Genomic DNA, 18,433 nt, shown 5'->3' with positions numbered 1-18,433 from the left:
GGCAGGGGCACAGCCATGGGTGGGACTGGGAGGGCAAGGGCCCACCCACTTGGGAGCCAGGCCCAGCTAATCAGACTGAGTGTTTCCACACAAAAGGGCTTCATTACAAACAGAAATACACCATAGTAGAGAAATTAACATTAAATTCCCTGGAAACATCTCTGGTGGACATTCCTGCAGTCAGCATGCCAATTGCATGCTCCCTCAAAACTTGAGACATCTGTGGCATTGTGTTGCATGACAAAACTAGAGTGGCCTTTAATTGTCCCCAGCACATTGTGCTCCTGTGTAATGATCATGCTGTTTAATCAGATTCTTGATATGCCACACCTGTCTGGTGGGTGGATTATCTTGGAAAAGGAGAAATGCTCACTAACAGGGATGTAAACAAATGTGTGCACAAAATGAGAGAAATAAGCTTTTTGTGCATATGGAACATTTCTGGGATCTTTTATTTCAGCTCATGAAACATGGGACCAACACTTTAAATGTTCCATTTATATTTTTGTTCAGTGTACTGCCAATGGCCTTTTGAGGAAATCTAACTCGATATTACTGACAGACTCAGAAAGTTGAGCCATTTTTGACAGTTAAAAAGACCACATAACAAGTCTGTCCTGAGGTAAACTAATGAGTCACAGCTCCCTCAGACTTGTCCATCAGCGTGTGAGAGAACAGAGATGACATTCAGACAAAGGCCGGTGCCTGACATTCCTCCATTACATGACACTCAGCAACTCCTTATATACAGACTTCTCGTATGGATCCAGGCAATTAGCCAGACCACCTGGTCAGAGGTTAGTCCTAGGGTCTGTACTGAGGTCTCTTTTGTTCACATCAAGAGATGGTGTCAACTTTTTATTTGACACGGGGGAAATTAGCCTGTTTGATTTTTGGTTTGGTGTAGTGGTGATTAGTGCACTCATCAACGATTATCAGCCAATGACAACCAAACTTAGCTACCATACCCCCGTACTGCACAACCTGAGCATATACTGGGAATAGTGGAAGGAGGTCAAGCCTTCCATATAGTTTCCCTCCTCTATGTTGCAACAATTACATCCAGTAATTCTCCAACAATTACATCCAGTAATTCTCCAATCTGCTAAAAGTGGTCTGGTAATCATCATTTAAATGAGGTGTGAAGACTGCCTACCTGGCTGGCTACTAAGGCACATGCTGGGTAGGTAGTGGCACACCTCACAAAAGGCAGCACACAACGCGCAGTCTGAACCAAACCCTGCTGACTGCAGGTGTTCTGGGCTTTAATAAGAGTGTCATTGACTGTAGAGTAGCTGACTGAGGAATAGAGGTAGTAAGATTTGAATCATTATAGAGTAGCAGACTAGAGGCTTAGTCTGTCCTGATGCAACAACAACTGTGATAATGGCAGGCTGAGTCAGACAGACGGCCAACTGTCTGTTGTGTCCTGACTCCTGGCTGAGCAATGAGCTATATCCTAGTCAGTGTGCCAGCTCACAGTATGCCAGTAATGATACAATTATGAAACAAATGTTTGCAATGGGTCCCATGTGGCTCAGTTGGTAGAGCATGGAGCTTGCAGAGCCAGGGTTGTGGGTTCGATTCCCACAGGGGACCAGTACAAAAAAATGTATGCACTAACTACTTACTGTAAGTTGCTCTGGATAAGAGCGTCTGGTAAAATGACCAAAATGTTTTCATAATACAGTATTATTGTTAGCTGGACTAATTTGTATATAAAGGGCATACCTTCAAATCTAAATAAAACAAATAACACTTGATGTACATAATGATACTAGAACTTCAACAGGTCAACAGTGACGTGTTGTGACCTACAGGTAATGTGATTGTTTCCATTATATCAAAGTCAACCCTCCCACAGAACACATTACATTAGTGCATGTCTGTGACAAAGGTAAATTGTCAAGTTGGGCCTTTTATAACAGAGGAGTTAAGAACAGCCTAAGGTTAGTATGTAGATGATCATATAGAATGGTCTCTTTTATCCTTTAGCTGCTTCGGAGGAACCTTGCTCCCAATAATGTCGTCCTCATGCCCATCTTTTTCGGGGGTAAACTTCCTACGCTTATAGAACACAATAGAGGCGGATATCCTGGGAGTGACAACAGGGGGACTTCACCCAAAAGGTCATGTCCACCCAATGCTCCTTTGACCTCACAGCTATGTTGAAGGGAACAGGTATGGAGAACACGACTTGCCAATAGATCAAACACGTTCTGCGTTAGAGCATTCAACAGCAATGGAAAGCTAAATGCACAAGTTATAGCCTACATCCAACCCCCTCCTAAATCATTTTTTACAACCAGACATAACATAGAGGAATAAATCCTCTACCAAAACAACAATATGTCTGCTACATAAATGTCATTACTCACCTAGAAACTTTGTTTTGAACGAATAAACCCATTGTTTTAGTCAATTTTCATATCTCACTGAGAGTGCATAACATTTGTCAGTCTGTGTTGCATGCATACAGTATGATCATGATGGGTGGGTGGTTGTGGTGAGGGCTGTGGTTAGTAGATTAGTAGAAGGCCTAGGCTGGAGGCCCTGCAGTCAAAGTTAATTAGTCAGATTAGTCCTCATTGTGTGTTCCCAGGGATTAGCACACTGGCCACACTGAAGCCTCCTCATGTCAACCAAGGGAGGGGGGGGGGGCAATCGAAGGCGATGGGCATAGTGAGACGGAGGAAAAGTGACCTGTGACCTTGTGTGTGTGTCTCGGTCTGTGTCTGACTGTCTGCATAAACAGTGCTCCAGCTAGGGGGCTTTGGTAGGGGGGCACAAATTCTTCCCCAGGAGATAGAGGAAGGAAGTCTTTAGCACTAGGGAGATGTAGATCTGTCTGGACCCCACCCAAAACACAGCGATAAGAGAGAGGATCAGGCTGGGACCGGCCAAATCATCATCATGCCAGTATCTGCTCGGAGGCTGAACTTTCATTATTTTATAAATTGGAACAAAGTAAATTCTCTGTGAAACACTGATGTACGTAAGCAGAGGGAGCACTAAAGCAAATGGAGCATTTGAAACTCTCAGGGGTTCCAGGAGGTGGAGGAGCGGCACTAGTCGTCCACAAAGGAGAGCTAGTAAGGGAGAGTGTGTGAGTGTGTACACATGTTCCACTACGCGGGGGTGGCTCTGACAGATTGTGGCGACCCCCGTTCTCAAGAGACCCTGCAAACAGACACTTTCACTTCCTGTTGTAACTGCCTGTATATCTTCACTGTCTTTACCACCAATGGAAAGATGTTGAATTCAACATGGCGCTGCATACAGCATGTTCCTCATTGTGTCTTCTTCACCCATACTGTAGGTTCCATGACCCAGTTGAATATAATTCTTCCTCCGATCCAGTGGATTCAACAGCTAAACTGTTTAATATATTTATTACCCTTTAAAATCAGGCCCCTAAAAGTTAAGGATTTTAGGGAAGTTAATAATTGCTGACAAATCAGAATTTTTGCCTGCAATATGGTCCGACACACAAACAAACAGGGTCAGACAGACAGCCATACAGGACTGTTTAGACTGATCTGACTGCTCTACTATGAAGACACTAAACACTGACATTACAGTGACTCACTGATCCATGAGCAGCAAGCCCCTGCCTCAATGGGTCTGTCGGGTCTATGTATTTAGTTCTGCCACTGGCAGGTGCATACATTTCTCCACTGAGTCAAAATGACAATGGGTTAGTGATGTAAACAGCCAAACGATACACATAGCATATGCAAAGCCCAATTATGCACTGGTGACATCTATATGCAGATGGTTCTTCTTTGCTAGCGCAGACGGAGCTGTTTGACATAAGAGACATTGAAATGGCATCAATACCTGCTTACGAGTCTACACACAGTTTTATATTATATGCAATTCACCACACAAGGGAAATTATCCAGACTGAGGATGGTTTTGTTGGGGTTGTGCCAATGCACCATTCTGACCCAAGTTGAAGGCACTACAGTCTGCAGTGGCCAGCTGTTACTCCCAGCTGTGCGGCAAAGGATGAGACAAGATATTGCCATCTTATTTGTCATGTTCACTGTAACTTGCCTGTTTAAATCCACATTCCTGCATAGCCATGCATAGCATTGATTGCATGATGATAGCAGCACCCATGTTGTCCATAACATGAACAGTATATTGTTCTTTAACACTTTATATAACAGGTAAACACCCATTTTGCTCTTTACCTGTGAAAGCACCACTGAAGGTCAAGCCAATAACCACCATTCCTCACAAATCGAAAGCTCTTGAAGACCTGACTATTTGATCTGCGCTGATTCCTGGTCTGTCTGCTACAATAACAGTTCATCAGAGCAAAACAAAGAGATGACTAGCCCGGTTTCTAGACCAAGCATGTTACCCGTATTGCAAGGCTGATTAGCTAGGATAAACAGGTGTGAAACACAGACTGAACGTGCAAAGCGAGAACATGAAATCCATGTTTGGTTTTGCTTTGGAGGAAGGGATGGTAGCATCTAACAATTAGATTTAATTATTTCCTGGGCACCGTTCGCCGATGCATTCCGAATCAGAACTAACCGACCAAAGCGTTGCCAAACAGGCACATGTCGGTAAACGCGTCACACAGTGGTATAGTGTTCTACTGCTAGTCCGAGATACATACTCGGTCTAGAAACTTGGGTTAGGAAATGCCCAATTTATACCCCCAGTAAATGTAATCTTTAAACTAGGCTCTTTTCCAGAAAAATAAACATTGCTCAATCTCATGATTACACTGCTTGGTAGCCTACTAAGAGGGAGAACCTCAGATGTTCTTTTTCATTCTTCCAACTATTTTTATGAGTCAAATACAGTAATACTCTCAGATTTGGAGGCCATAAGGGGCAAATCAATGCACACCACTCAATGTATTTCTAATTGTAACATATGGTATTATTATGTGACGAAACACACGAGGCTTTCAGATTCCGTTTTTGTAGGAAATAAGCAGAAGATCCATCCTGTTTATCTCCCATGGGCAGGCCACTGATAAACAAAGGAAACCTGATTAGCTGAAAGGGTAAATATCAGGCGATAAACCATTGAAATAATATTCTTAAAAGAGATACTGCTGCATATTTATAAAAACATAGCCTTTATTATTTCTTAATGGGATCGTTTTTAGATGGACATGTCACAGACACTACAGATCTGGTTCTCTATATTTTGATACATATGCCCATAATTATTATATAGGCTACCATTGTGCAGATCAAAAACTGATTGTAGGTTGAATAGATTATTAGATGTGTACTTGAGCAAATCTTTTTTATAATGCGCTACAATACAAAAGGTAGGTCCCCACTTATTAACAGGACAAGGTAAAGTTGATTCAACGATCTTCAAACGAGATACGCTTTTACTAGTCTCTGTTCTTTAGACCAGGCCTGCCCAATTCCGGTCCTGGAGGGCCGAAACACTTCTGTTTTTTGCTTCTACCTGGTAGTTAAATTTTACTCAGCTGGTGTCCCAGGTCTGAATTAGTCCATGATTAGGAGGATGAAAACCAGAAGTGTTTCGACCCATTAAGGCCGGAATTGGGCAACCCTGCACGAGACCGACTGGTTACCTCCTACAATGTAGTACCTCTCTACTAAAGTACTTACAAAGCGAAGGTGAGCCTGGGATATGTGGTGGGATTCGTAGGCTACATTAAAACCAACATTGTAACACGGATAGACAACATACAAAATAATATACTTTGAAATGTGCAATCTAAATTTATGCTCAGAAAATGTGACAACTTTTTACACTGGGGTAGCCCACCACAAAGAGAAAATTCCTCTCAGTAGATTACATCGTATTAACACTTGCGCAAACCCAAATTAAGAATGCGTTTTACCTGTTGTAGGCAAACGTATACCGGTTGTCTCCAAATATAGAATGAACGTATATTAGAGACGACTTCGTGGTGGACGAATTATTCTCTTGTCCACTCTGCAAGTTTAGTTCCACCGCGAGCGAAATGTTCTCTGGGTCCCCGTGCGCATACTGCGCGCGCTCTTGAGGGCTTGCTTTTGAATGCGGAAAAGATGTTCATCAAGTACCTACGGTATACTCCCACCCACATGAAGAGCGAACAGAAGATAGTTATAGCGGTTTTGCCAAAGCCATTCCACTCTCATGGATCAACTGATTGTTAGGCGTTTATAAGTTGCACAATTATGTAACAACTGGGGGAATATCAATCAAATGCGTCTCACTGTGTGAAATACAGCTCATCATGGTAGTGAGGGACATCTACTGCCAGTCTACATAGCAGCATTGCACTTTGTCTTCTGTGCTGTGTGAACTTTCCCAATAAAATAAATCTACTTAAACCACTAGATAAAAAAAGCAACACCTATCAGGGGAGACACTGCCGTGTTTATACAGGCAGCCCAGTTAATTCCCCACTCCCCCCACTAATTGGCCTTTTGACAAATCATCTTTTCACATCAATATTTTTTTCAAGGATGATCAGATTAGTGAACAAACTATCAGAATTGTGCTGCCTGTGTAAACGCAGCCCACGTGTCTCCCCAGATTGGTGTTGCTTGTGTAACAGTATAACTTTAAACCGTCCCCTCGCCCCGACCCGGGCGCGAACCAGGGACCCTCTGCACACATCAACAGCTGCCACCCACGAAGCGTCGTTACCCATCGCTCCACAAAAGCCGCGGCCCTTGCAGAGCAAGGGGCAACCCTACTTAAGTCTCAGAGCAAGTAACGTAACTGATTGAAATGCTAGTAGCGCGTACCCGCTAACTAGCTAGCCATTTCACATCCGTTACACTTGCATGATTTTGTCTTTATCTATTCCGTTACCCTTCCTGTTAGGGGTGCAGGAATGAAACACCAGGGAGCAGCAATATACCTTAAAAGGACATTCACCAGGAGTTTGTTATTGTACTGTGGATTTTATTGCATGGATTTGAATAGCTGTATAAACTACAATTTGGATGAGTCGATACAGTTTTGAAGTATTTGCAGTGAGAAGATATGATTACAGATTGTGATGGCACAGATGACTCATTCAGTGTTCCCTGACTTGTGTTCCCTAAGTGTCAAATAAAATTCACAGATTAGCAGATATATACTGCATTTAGGTCCAAACTGTACTTTCCCAGGACAATATTTTTTTACCATCTAAAAATGACATATTGTCTAACATATTTGCTAAAATTCTAATTGTAGCTAAAATTAGACTTCCCTATGTGTATAAATGTAATTACAGCCAGTGGATCATCTCTGTGTTTCCCAACCCTGGTCCTTTAGTACCCCCAACAGTATTGTAACCCTGGACAAGCACACCTGATTCAACTAATCATCAGGCAGGTGGCCTAGTGGTTAGTGTTGGGCCAGTAACTGAAAGGTTGCTGGATCAAATCCCCGAGGTGACAAGGTAAAAAAAAAAATATTGGTCGTTCTGCCCCTGAGCAAGGCAGTTAACCCACTGTTCCTCGGGTGCCGAAGATGTGGCTGTCAATTATGGCAGCCCCCCCGCACCTCTGATTGAGGGGTTAAATGCGGAAGACACATTTCAGTTGAATGCATTCAGTTGTACAACTGACTAGGTATCCCCCTTTCCCATCAAGCCCTCTGAGTTGTTTGTCAAGGGCTACAACAAAACTGTGTAATGTTGGGGACCCTCAAGGACCAAGGTTGGGAAACAGTGATTAGCTAGTGCACACAGTGGATTCAGAAATGACTTTTTCAACATTGTTACAGCCTTATTCTAAAATGTATTTTAAAATAATCTACACACAATACCACATAATGACAAAGCGAAAAAAGGTTTAGAAATTATTTAAAAAAATAACTTATTTACATAAGTATCCCTTTGCTTTGAGACTCAAAATTGAGCTCAGGTGCATCCTGTTTCCATTGATCATCCTTCATGTTTCTACAACTTGATTGGAGTTCACCTGTTGTAAATTCAATTGATTGGACATGATTGGAAAGGCTGTCTATATAACGTCCCACAATTGACAGTGCATTTCAGAGAACCCCCCCCCCCAAAAAAAACAACACATGAGGTCAAAGGAATTGTCCATAGAGCTCTGAGACAGGATTGTGTCAAGGCACAGATCTGGGGAAGGGTACAAACTATTTTTTTTCAGCATTGAATGTCCCCAAGAACACAGTGGCCTCCATCATTCTTAAATGGAAGAAGTTTGGAACCACCAAGTCTCTTCCTAGAGCTGGCCGCCCAGCCAAACGGAGCAATCGGGGAGAAGTGCCTTGGTCAGGGAGGTGACCAAGAACCCGATGGTCACTCTGACAGAGCTCTCGAGTTCCTCTGTGGAGATGAGAGAACCTTCCAGAAGGACAACCATCTCTGCAGCACTCCACCAATCAGGTGTTTATGGTAGAGTGGCCAGACGGAAGCCACTCAGTAAAGGGCACATGACAGCCCGCTTGGAGTTTTCCCAAAAGGCATCTCAAGGACTAGATAAACAAGATTCTCTGGTCTGATGAAACCAATATTGAACTCTTCGGCCTGAATGCCAAGTGTCACGTCTGGAAGAAACCTGGCACCCTCCCTACGGTGAAGCATGGTGGTGGCAGCAGGGACTGGGAGACTAGTCAGGATCTAGGGAAAGATTAACAGAGCAAAGAACAGAGAGATCCTGATGGACCTGCTCCAGAGTGCTCAGGACCTCAAACTGGGGCGAAGGTTCACTTTCCAACAGGAAAATGACCCTAAGCACACAGCCAAGACAACATAGGAGTGGCTTTGGGACAAGTCTCTGAATGTCTTTGAGTGGTCCAGCCAGAGCCCAGACTTGAACTCGATCGAACATCTCTGCAGACCTGAAAATAGCTGTGCAGCAACGCTCCCCATCCAACCTGACACACTTGAGGAGCTGCAGAGAAGAATGGGAGAAACTACCCAAATACAGGTGTGCTATGTTTGTAGCGTCATACCCAAGACTCAAGGCTGTAAATCGCTGCCAAAAGTGCGTCAACAAAGTACTGAATAAAGGGTCTGAATACTTATGTAAATGTTATTTCAGTTTTTGCTTTGTCATTATGGGGTATTGTGTGTAGATTGAGGGGGGGAGAAACAATTTAATACATTTTAGAATAAGGCTGTAATGTAACGATGTGGATAAAGTCAAGGGGTCTGAATACTTGACTGTAAGACGCTGAAAATGTATAAATGCAGTATGCAGGTGCCAGTTGTGAAAAAGGAGTTGAGTAATGCCACCATCTACAGGTCAGTTGTGGAACTGCAATCAGGTTGCCATACCGGACATTTCAGCAAGGGGTTGTTGACCCCTTTACCAAAGAGGTGTTTGTTTGCATTATATTCTGAACAAAAACTCAGCTCCATTTTGAAGTAGACCAGCCACATATTGTCACTTATGACTCATAAAATGGTTTCCGAACTAACTTGGTCACTCATCACTGAAAGGGGAAAAAAAGGGAAAACAGCAACATTGGTACTGTACCTGACCAATTATACTTCCAATATCCCCACTAGTCCCATCCAAATATAAGACAAGAGTATGGACTCGTGTTAATACATATAACGTGTATAGTAACTATATATTCATAACAATAAATACGTTTTCATAATGGGTAAATTACCAAAGGGAAAAGATTACCTCCCACACCTATGGATCTTTGAAATATATTGTATACTTTTTCTAAAATCATTATGTCCTCTAACTAATTCTATGAGTCTGGGAAAACCTCTAAAAACGTCACTGTTGTAATATAGAGCTGTGTGTATGAATGAGTGATTTGTCCCCAGCCAGCCAGTAATCTATAGGGCTGTGTGTGTGCACGTTACCTGACTAAGGCCAACTGCTAACACTGTCTGTGCATCCCAAATGGCACCCTATTCCCTATTTAGTGAAAGTAGTGTACTATATAGGGAAGGGGGTATAATTTGGAAAGAAGCCTGTCAAACACATTGAGAGAGAGGAGCCAAGTAGAAATAGAATGCTGATGATTTATGTTTGTAATGAAACCCAAACCTGCCACTACTCAGATTATCAGGCAAATGTGCACATCTACATTTGCCTTGAATCAGTATTATCCTGTAAAAAGTCAATTTATTTGTGATAATTTTTTCCACATGTTTCTTTTTGTACAAATCTTTGTATAATCTGCTTATACAACCAAAAAATACCCGCCCATCAACATGAAGTTATCGTCTCCACTTACAGATTGCATTTTGGGGTTTAGTCTGTCGATCTGTGTACATTTTCTCTCTCTTCAATATAACATTTTATACATTTTTGTGTATTTTATTCCTTAAAAAAAAAACTTCTTGCTGAAGTATGTTCTCCAGCCAAGTTCCAGGTATTGCTCATAAAAATCCACATTACTTTCCAGACACTTATTCCTCAAACACCAGATGGCGCTATGGTAAAAGGGAAGATTTGTAGGTACTGGATGTGGTGTGTAGCTCCACTGTAGAACATGTTTATGTCAAGGAAGAAAATGAGCATTTCTTTCAAGAACTAAGCCCCAACATTTCCCATTTCTTTTTTGGGGATATTTTTCAGCTATAAAAAGATGCGTGTCGCTTGAGAGAAGGAAGATCCTTAATACTACTCCTCAGTCAGTATGTGGTCTGGCAGCAGAAGTGGGACAGTCAGGCTGTCAGTCTGTTGCAGAGCAGACCAAGACGGCCCTATCTGCAGAGGTCCTGGGCCTCTGAGTGCTGCTGAGGTTTCCTCTTCTTGCTGTTGCCTTGGTAGTGTGGCTTGCTGCTCGGGTGACTCTTGATGTTGGATGAGGACGAGTTCTGCTGGACGTGGTGGGTGTTTTTACTAGACGAGCGGAACAACCTGGCCTGGGAAACAAGACAGACACACACCTAGTTAGATCAGTAAACAGATCACTAGTAGGCCTAAATGTGCCATTGAAATGTAAAATCTGAAAGATTATCTATGTGCCGACAGTGTTGTAACGCTCAGGTCATAAAAGTTCAAGGCATTTGTAGGTACAGTAAGAGTTTTTCAGTGGTTGACTTTGGCTTCGTCAAGCTGACCCTACCTTGGCCCCCTTGTTGTCAGTAGGAGTGCTGGTGGTGTGGCTCTGTGTTCTGTGATTGGTCACGCCACCTGAGGATTCTCTGTGGGCGCTGGAGCCCCGCCCAGGCAGTTGCTTCACTGTCTTACAGGGCGTCCCGTCAGAATCCTGGGGACAACCAATCACAACTCAGTAAATCAGGTCAGCAACCAATGGGTGCATTGCAATTAATGTAGTGTTAAGAGTTGATTTCCTCAGGTATTGTGGTTTTAGTGTGTGGTGTGTTTGAGTAACAAAACTCACAACGTCGCTGGAACTGGATACCGTGGAGGATGAGGAGGAGTTGGAGGAGGTCTTGCTGCGAGATGCAGTCACCTCCTCCGTCAGGTTGTTGTTGCACTCGTCCAGCTGCTGAGGCTTCACTAACAGTGTGACATCATTTCCTACAACAACAGCACATGGACAAACAGTGGTAAGACAATGTGTTTTAGATCGACTAAATAGCAGTCGGACTTCACTGATCTACAAATCACCTTGGATCCCAAACTACTTATAACGTAATTAAGATGACCAATTTTGCACCTTGTCTTACTGAAACTGATTCCCTCAAACACACTGACTATCACCTCGTTAGATCTGAGACCGTGTCTAGACTCACAGTAGTACTGTGAAAACATACCATTCAGGGTAGGTTCATTCTGAGACTGTGGTCCCCAGAGCTTGGTGATCCAGTCCCTGTATTCAGCCACTTCCTGGGTCACCCGAATTATTCTGCCGAGTATACTGGAGGAAAGAAAATAGGACATATTACATTAGAAGAACTTGTTTGCAGTGGTTCAAATATCAATAGAGTATTTAGTAAATAACTTAAGATAGCAGCCAAAGAATGTGAGAGCTGTCATTGGTTAAAGCAAGCCCTAGCTCACCATCTCCTTACCTCTCAGACTCGTTGTTGGGGTAGTACTTGGCGATGGGCGATACGGCGTGGTTGAGCACTACGTAGGCATAGTCAAAGGCCTGCTTCACCTGCAACACACCGTATGAGCTGCGGCCAACGTCGTTATCTGCAGGAGGCAAGAGGCATGCTTAGATCCTCTCTATTTGGGAAGAGACCGATTTCAGACATTGTCTGATATTTCACCCTTTGCTATGGGCACCTGGGACATCTAGCTGTCTTATTCATGGCCGTTAAAGTGTGATAGATTCTTAGGTTCAGTGTTATCAGTAGTTGACTGATGTCACAGTGCTAAAATGAGGTATCACCAGTGCAAGTGCACCCATGCTGAATGGAAGGCCTTGTTACCTGGGGCTAGGGGGTCCTCAATGAAGAGCATGGAGGGCCTGTAGAGGTCAGTGCTCTTCTGAACCTCGTCTTTGGCCACATAGCTGCCGCCATCTTTGATCCGGATGCCCGTCTTCAGGTAGTTGAAGTGGCGTCCATAGAGCTCAAAGAACTCTATAAGGAGAACGCCCACGTTGGCATTGGGGCTGCAGGCATCTTCTCTGTAGTGAAGCTGAAATACAAGGGCAGAGGATAAGAGGTCAATTGCATAGAGGAACAAGCCAAATCATTTTAGTTTACTGAATGAGAAAGACTTAAAATGTGTCAAGTCTATTATAGACAGTAAATTAGTCAAATGTTAGATGCGATCTATCCTGCACTGTGTGTGTGGGCTACTTGAGAGAATTGCAGAAGATAAGAGCAGAAGTCTCTCACCTGCAGGAAGCTGACAGCCATAAGGAAGAGGCTGTAGGAGCCAATCCCTCCAGTGAAAACCTCATTCAGATCCCTCTGGAGCAGAAACTGCTTCAGCACCAGAACCAACTTTGGAAGCACTGGGTATTTCTTATGGATAAAAAAAACATGTGGTTAAACACGTGATTATGGTTATAGTGCCCTCTAGAGGGGAATGTCTCAGACTAGGACATTGGATATAGCTGGATTGAGGGACTGAGGAGACGTAGTTAAGTGTATTAGCTACCACCACCTCCGTCAGAACCCAAAGAACCTGAAATAAATATACAACTTTTATTTTATTTCACCTTTTTTTAACCAGGTAGGCCAGTTGAGAACAAGTTCTCATTTACAACTGCGACCTGGCCAAGATAAAGCAAAGCAGTGCGACAAAAACAACAGAGTTTCACATGGGATAAACAAAGTATAGTCAATAACACAATGGAAAAATCTGTATACAGTGGGTGCAAATTAAGTAAGGAGGTAAGGCAATAACTAGGCCAATAGTGGCGAAGTAATTGCAATTTAGCAATTTACACTGGAGCGATATGTGTAGATGAGGATGTGCAAGTGTGCAAATACAGGTGTGCAAAAGAGCAGAAAAACAAAAACAAATATGGGGATGAGGTAGGTAGTTGGACGGGCTATTTAAAGATGGGCTCTGTAGAGCTGCAGCGATCGGTAAGCTGCTCTGACAGCTGACGCTTAAAGTTAGAGAGAAGATAAGAGCTCCAACTTCAGTGATTTTTGCAATTCGTTCCAGTCATTGGCAGCAGAGAACTGGAAGGAAAGGCAACTAAAGGAGGAGTTGGCTTTGGGGATGACCAGTGAAATATACCTGCTGGAGTGCTGCTACGGGTGGGTGTTGCTATGGTGACCAGTGAGCTAAGGCGGGGCTTTACCTAGCAAAGACTTATAGATGACCTGGAGCCAGTGGGTTTGGCAACGAATATGTAGAGAGGACCAGCCAACGAGAGCATACAGGTCGCAATGGTGGGTAGTATATGGGGCGTTAGTGATAAACAGATGGCACTATGATAGACTGCATCCAATTTGCTGAGTAGAGTGTTGGAGGCTATTTTGTAAATGACATCGCCGAAGTCACGGATCGGTAGGATAGTCAGTTTTACGAGGGTATGTTCGGCAGCATGAGAGAAGCAGGCTTTGTTGCGAAATAGGAAGCCGATTCTAGATTTAACTTTGGATAGGAGATGCTTAATGCGAGTCTGGAAGGAGAGTTTACAGTCTAGCCAGATACCTAGGTATTTATAGTTGTCCACATATTCTAAGTCAGAACCGTCCAGAGTAGTGATGCTTGTGTCGGGCGGGCGAGTGCGGGCAGCGATTGGTTGAAGAGCATGCATTTCGTTTTACTAGCATTTAAGAGCAGTTGGAGGCCACGGAAGGAGTGTTGTACAACAATCTATGCGTGCTAACTGTCAAGCCTGTTTCATCAGCTAGCTCTTTTACCGGACTGCATTAGGTAAAAGCAATGTATCCTGAATAAGAGATGCCTGCTTCACTCACTTTTTTGTAGTCTTTGATGAGAAGGGCAGCTTTGACTCCATTCTTCACGTTGAAGCTGATGTCCACCTTCACCTCTGTGCGGAAGTCTGTCAGCTTGATGATGGGTACCTGGAACAATGGAACATAGTGATGAGGATGGATTTACACACACTGTCACCCGAGGCAATGACACACTGCACAGTTAGTATGCATGCACAACATGAGGATGACTCAACACTATACACGTCAGCTACCACAGCAACTGAAATGACTGCAACACTTAACAAAGAGCTTGTTGGCAATGAATAAGTTAGTCCTAACTATTTCAAAAACTAAAAGCATTGTATTTGGGACAAATCATTCATTAAACCCTAAACCTAAACTAAATATTGTAATAAATAATGTGGTAATTGAGAAAGTTGAAGAAACTAAACTGCTTGGAGTAAGCCTGGATTGTAAACTGTCATGGTCAAAACATATTGACACAACAGTAGCTAGGATGGGGAGAAGTCTGTCCATAATAAAGCGCTTCTCTGCATTCTTAACTTCTTTGGGGTAGGGGGCAGTATTTTCACGTCCGGATGAAAAGCATGCCCAGAGTAAACGGCCTGCTACAAAGCCATAAAAACTAGAATATGCATATTATTAGTAGATTTGGATAGAAAACACTCTGAAGTTTCTAAAACTGTTTGAATGATGTCTGTGAGTATAACAGAACTCCTATGGCAGGCAAAAACCTGAGAAAATCCAACCAGGAAGTGGGAAATCTGAGGTTGGTCGATTTTCAACTCAGCTCCTATTGAAGATACAGTGGGATATTGGTAATGTTGCACTTCATAAGGCTTCCACTAGATGTCAACAGTCTTTAGAACATTGTCTGATGCTTCTACTGTGAAGTGGGGGGCGAATGAGACGGGAATGAGTCAGAGGTCTGCCAGCAGCCACGAACTGACCATGCGCGTTCACATGAGAGTTAGCTCCCGTTCCATTTGCTTTTCTCCAGACAAGGAAATTCTCCAGTTGGAACATTATTGAAGAATTATGTTAACATCCTAAAGATTGATTCAATACTTCGTTTGTCATGTTTTTACAGACTGCAAAACAACTTTTTTAACTTTTCGACCGTACTTTCCGCTGGACTTGCCCGCGCATCAAGAGTTTGGAAAGTGTACTGAACGCTAGAACAACAAGGAGGAATTTGGACATAAATAGATAGACATTATCGAACAAAACAAACATTTATTGTGGAACTGGGATTCCCAGAAGTGCATTCTGATGAAGATCATCAAAGGTAAGTGAATGTTTATAATGTTAGTTCTGACTTATGTTGACTGCACAATATGGCGGATATATTTGTGTCTTGATTGAGCTCTGAGCGCCGACTCAGATTATTGCATGGTTTGCTTTTTCGAAAATCTGACACCGGTTGCATTAAGGAGAAGTGCATCTAAAATTCCATGCATAACGGTTGTATCTTTTAGCAATGTTTATTATGAGTATTCCTGTAAATTGATGTGGCTCTCTGCAAAATCAAAGGACGTTTTGGAACTTCTGAACGTAACACGCCAATGTAAACTCAGATTTTACCGAACAAAACATACATGTATTGTGTAACATGAAGTCCTATGAGTGTCATCTGATGAAGATCATCAAAGGTTAGTGATGAATTCTATCTCTTTCTCCTTTTTGTGACTCCTCTCTTTGTCTGGAAAAATGTCTGTGTTATTCTGTGAATAGGCACTGACCTAACATAATCGTTTGGTTTGCTTTCGTCGTAAAGCCTTTTTGAAATCGGACACTGTGGCTGGATTTACAAGTGTATTTTTAAAATGGTGTAAAATACATGTATTTTTGAGGAATTTTAATTATGGGATTTCTGTTGTTTTGAATTTGGCACCCTGCAGTTTCACTGGCTGTTGAAGAGGTGGGACGCTACCGTCTCACGTACCCTAGAGAGGTTAACAGCACGATCAACTAGGCAGGTCCTACAGGCCCTAGTTTGGTCGCACCTGGACTACTGTTCAGTCGTGTGGTCAGGTACCACAAAGAGGGACTTGGGAAAATTGAAATTGGCTCAGAACAGGGCAGCACGGCTGGCCCTTGGATGTACAGAGAGAGCTTACATTAATAATATGCATGTCAATCTCTCCTGGCTCAAAGTGGAGGAGAGATTGACTTAATCACTACTTGAATTTGTGATAAGTATTGACATATTGAATGCACAGAGCTGACACCCATGCATACCCCACAAGACATGCCACCAGAGGTCTCTTCACAGTCCCCAAGTCCAGAACAGACTATGGGAGGTGCACAATACTACATAGAGCCATGACTACATGGAACTCTATTCCACATCAAGTAACTTATGCAAGCAGTAAAATTACACTTCAGTGTTCACTGTGCCTTTGTGAAGCAACACAAAGGCACAGACACATGCATACAAACACACAATAACATATGCACTATACACACACGTACACATGGTTTTTGTGTTGTAGATATGTGGTAGTAGAGTAGGGGCCTGAGGGCACACACTAAATATGTAGTGATATTTGTTGCAAATGTATTGAAATGTTTTTTTAAATGTATAACTGCCTTAATTTTGCTGGACACCAGAAAGAGTAGCTGCTGCCATAAATACAAACATACCGTGGCCTTGTCCAGCACTTTGATGGAGTTCTCGTCAGTCACGTTTTTCTTCCGCAGGGCCTCTTCCAGGGTCCAAAGGGGCAGGTTTTCCCAGTTCCCAAACACCACCAGATCGATGTCACTAGGAAGTGGAGTAAGTAGTAGAGGTCAGAGCAACATCACATTCGGATCTGAAGAGAGGACTCTCCAGTTCACTTTCACACACAGCTTATTGTCACTAATCCAGAGTCCCCAGTTACAGTGTTGTGTGTGTGTGACGTCGGAGCAGAGAGCAGTCTCGCTCGTCAAGAAACAAGGTTAAAAAAGGCTTTGGATCAGCAGTGCTAAAATTACCACAGCCATAATCCCAAAAAACAAAGGCAAATAATTACACAATGGCCATCTCCATATAACCACTCACAAAGGGGTGAATTCTGAACAGAGTTAAACGTGCGTAAATGTAACATTATTCCCTTTTATGCACTTCTCTCTATACGTATGTATTCTGACCTTGAACTTAAAGGACAACTCCACCCAAAAACAATATTTGGGTATTTGTTTCATTAGTCCATTGCTGATATAGTCCCAAAATGTTTAGCATGTCAGAATTCAAGTTTAAGATGTATAACTTAAAAAAATAAAATACAGCCGGTATGATGCATTTTGCATTATACGTGAATGAATAAGGCAAGTCTGAATACCAAATACTGATTAGTGCGTAGAAAAGGCCTAAGAGCTTACCCACTTGGCACAGACGTCAGTTAAACATCTAGTCAACTTAAGTAAATTAAATGTGAAATCAACAAAATATTCAACGGTCATTGGATTTTGGTTAAAAAATAAATTCCTATGGGCCTCCCGAGTGGCGCAGTGGTCTAAGGCTCTGCATCGCAGTGCTAGCTGTGCCACTTGAGATCCTGGTTCGAATCCAGGCTCTGTTGCAACCCACGGGGTGGCGCACAATTGGCCCAGCGTCGTCCGGGTTAGGGGAGGGTTTGGCCGGCAGGGATGTCCTTGTACCTTCACAACTCCTGTTGCGGGCCAGGCGCATGCATGCTGACATGGTCGCCAGGTGTACGGTGTTTCCTCCAACACATTGGTGTGGTCAGCTTCCGGGAGAAGCGAGACAGTAGTGGAGAAGGTGGAAAGTTTTAAGTTCCTCAGCGTACAACATCACGGACAAACTGAAATGGTCCACCCACACAGACAGCGTGGTGAAGGCGGCGCAACAACGTCTCTTCAACTTCAGGAGGCTGAAGAAATTTGCCTTGTCACCTAAAACACTCAAACTTTTACAGATGCACAAACGAGAGCATCCTATGGGGCTGTATCACCGCCTGGTACGGCAACTGCACTGCCCTCAACCGTGAGGGTAGTGCAGTCTGCACAACGCATCACCGGGGGCAAACTACCTGCACTCCAGGACACCTACAACACCCGATGTCACAGGAAGGCCAAAAAGATCATCAAGGACAACAACCCGCTATCATCCAGAAGGCGAGGTCAGTACAGGTTAGAGGTCGACCGATTATGATTTTTCAACACCGATACCGATTATTGGAGGACCAAAAAAAAGACGAT

General features: G+C 43.2%; 2 protein-coding genes across 5 annotated transcripts in view; both read right to left on the bottom strand.

The window, feature by feature from the left end:
* Nucleotides 1–6,088, bottom strand: part of LOC139562977 (adenylate cyclase type 2-like) — an 85,236-nt gene extending 79,148 nt beyond the window's left edge. The window contains exon 1 of one of the 4 annotated variants that reach the window (XM_071381197.1): nucleotides 5,855–6,088. The gene's annotated coding sequence lies outside the window, so the exon portion shown is untranslated. The remainder of the gene's footprint in view (nucleotides 1–5,854) is intronic. The other 3 variants (XM_071381200.1, XM_071381199.1, XM_071381201.1) reach the window with 3 other exon arrangements.
* An 803-nt stretch (nucleotides 6,089–6,891) lies between these two features.
* The window catches only part of LOC139562978 (terminal nucleotidyltransferase 4B-like), a 32,805-nt gene continuing 21,263 nt past the window's right edge, over nucleotides 6,892–18,433 (bottom strand). The window contains exons 4-12 of the mRNA XM_071381202.1: nucleotides 16,874–16,994; nucleotides 14,246–14,353; nucleotides 12,701–12,829; nucleotides 12,287–12,497; nucleotides 11,921–12,047; nucleotides 11,663–11,766; nucleotides 11,287–11,426; nucleotides 11,008–11,151; nucleotides 6,892–10,804 (exon numbers count right to left, since the gene is read on the bottom strand). Of these exons, the coding sequence (XP_071237303.1) occupies nucleotides 10,643–10,804; nucleotides 11,008–11,151; nucleotides 11,287–11,426; nucleotides 11,663–11,766; nucleotides 11,921–12,047; nucleotides 12,287–12,497; nucleotides 12,701–12,829; nucleotides 14,246–14,353; nucleotides 16,874–16,994 (1,246 nt within the window). The 3' untranslated portion in view covers nucleotides 6,892–10,642. The remainder of the gene's footprint in view (nucleotides 10,805–11,007; nucleotides 11,152–11,286; nucleotides 11,427–11,662; nucleotides 11,767–11,920; nucleotides 12,048–12,286; nucleotides 12,498–12,700; nucleotides 12,830–14,245; nucleotides 14,354–16,873; nucleotides 16,995–18,433) is intronic.

The sequence above is a fragment of the Salvelinus alpinus genome, chromosome 33 (assembly GCF_045679555.1).
Source record: "Salvelinus alpinus chromosome 33, SLU_Salpinus.1, whole genome shotgun sequence".
Taxonomy (NCBI): Eukaryota; Metazoa; Chordata; class Actinopteri; order Salmoniformes; family Salmonidae; genus Salvelinus; species Salvelinus alpinus.
The sequence above is the reverse complement of the archived record's forward strand: the minus strand, read 5'-3'. Positions and strand labels throughout refer to the sequence as shown.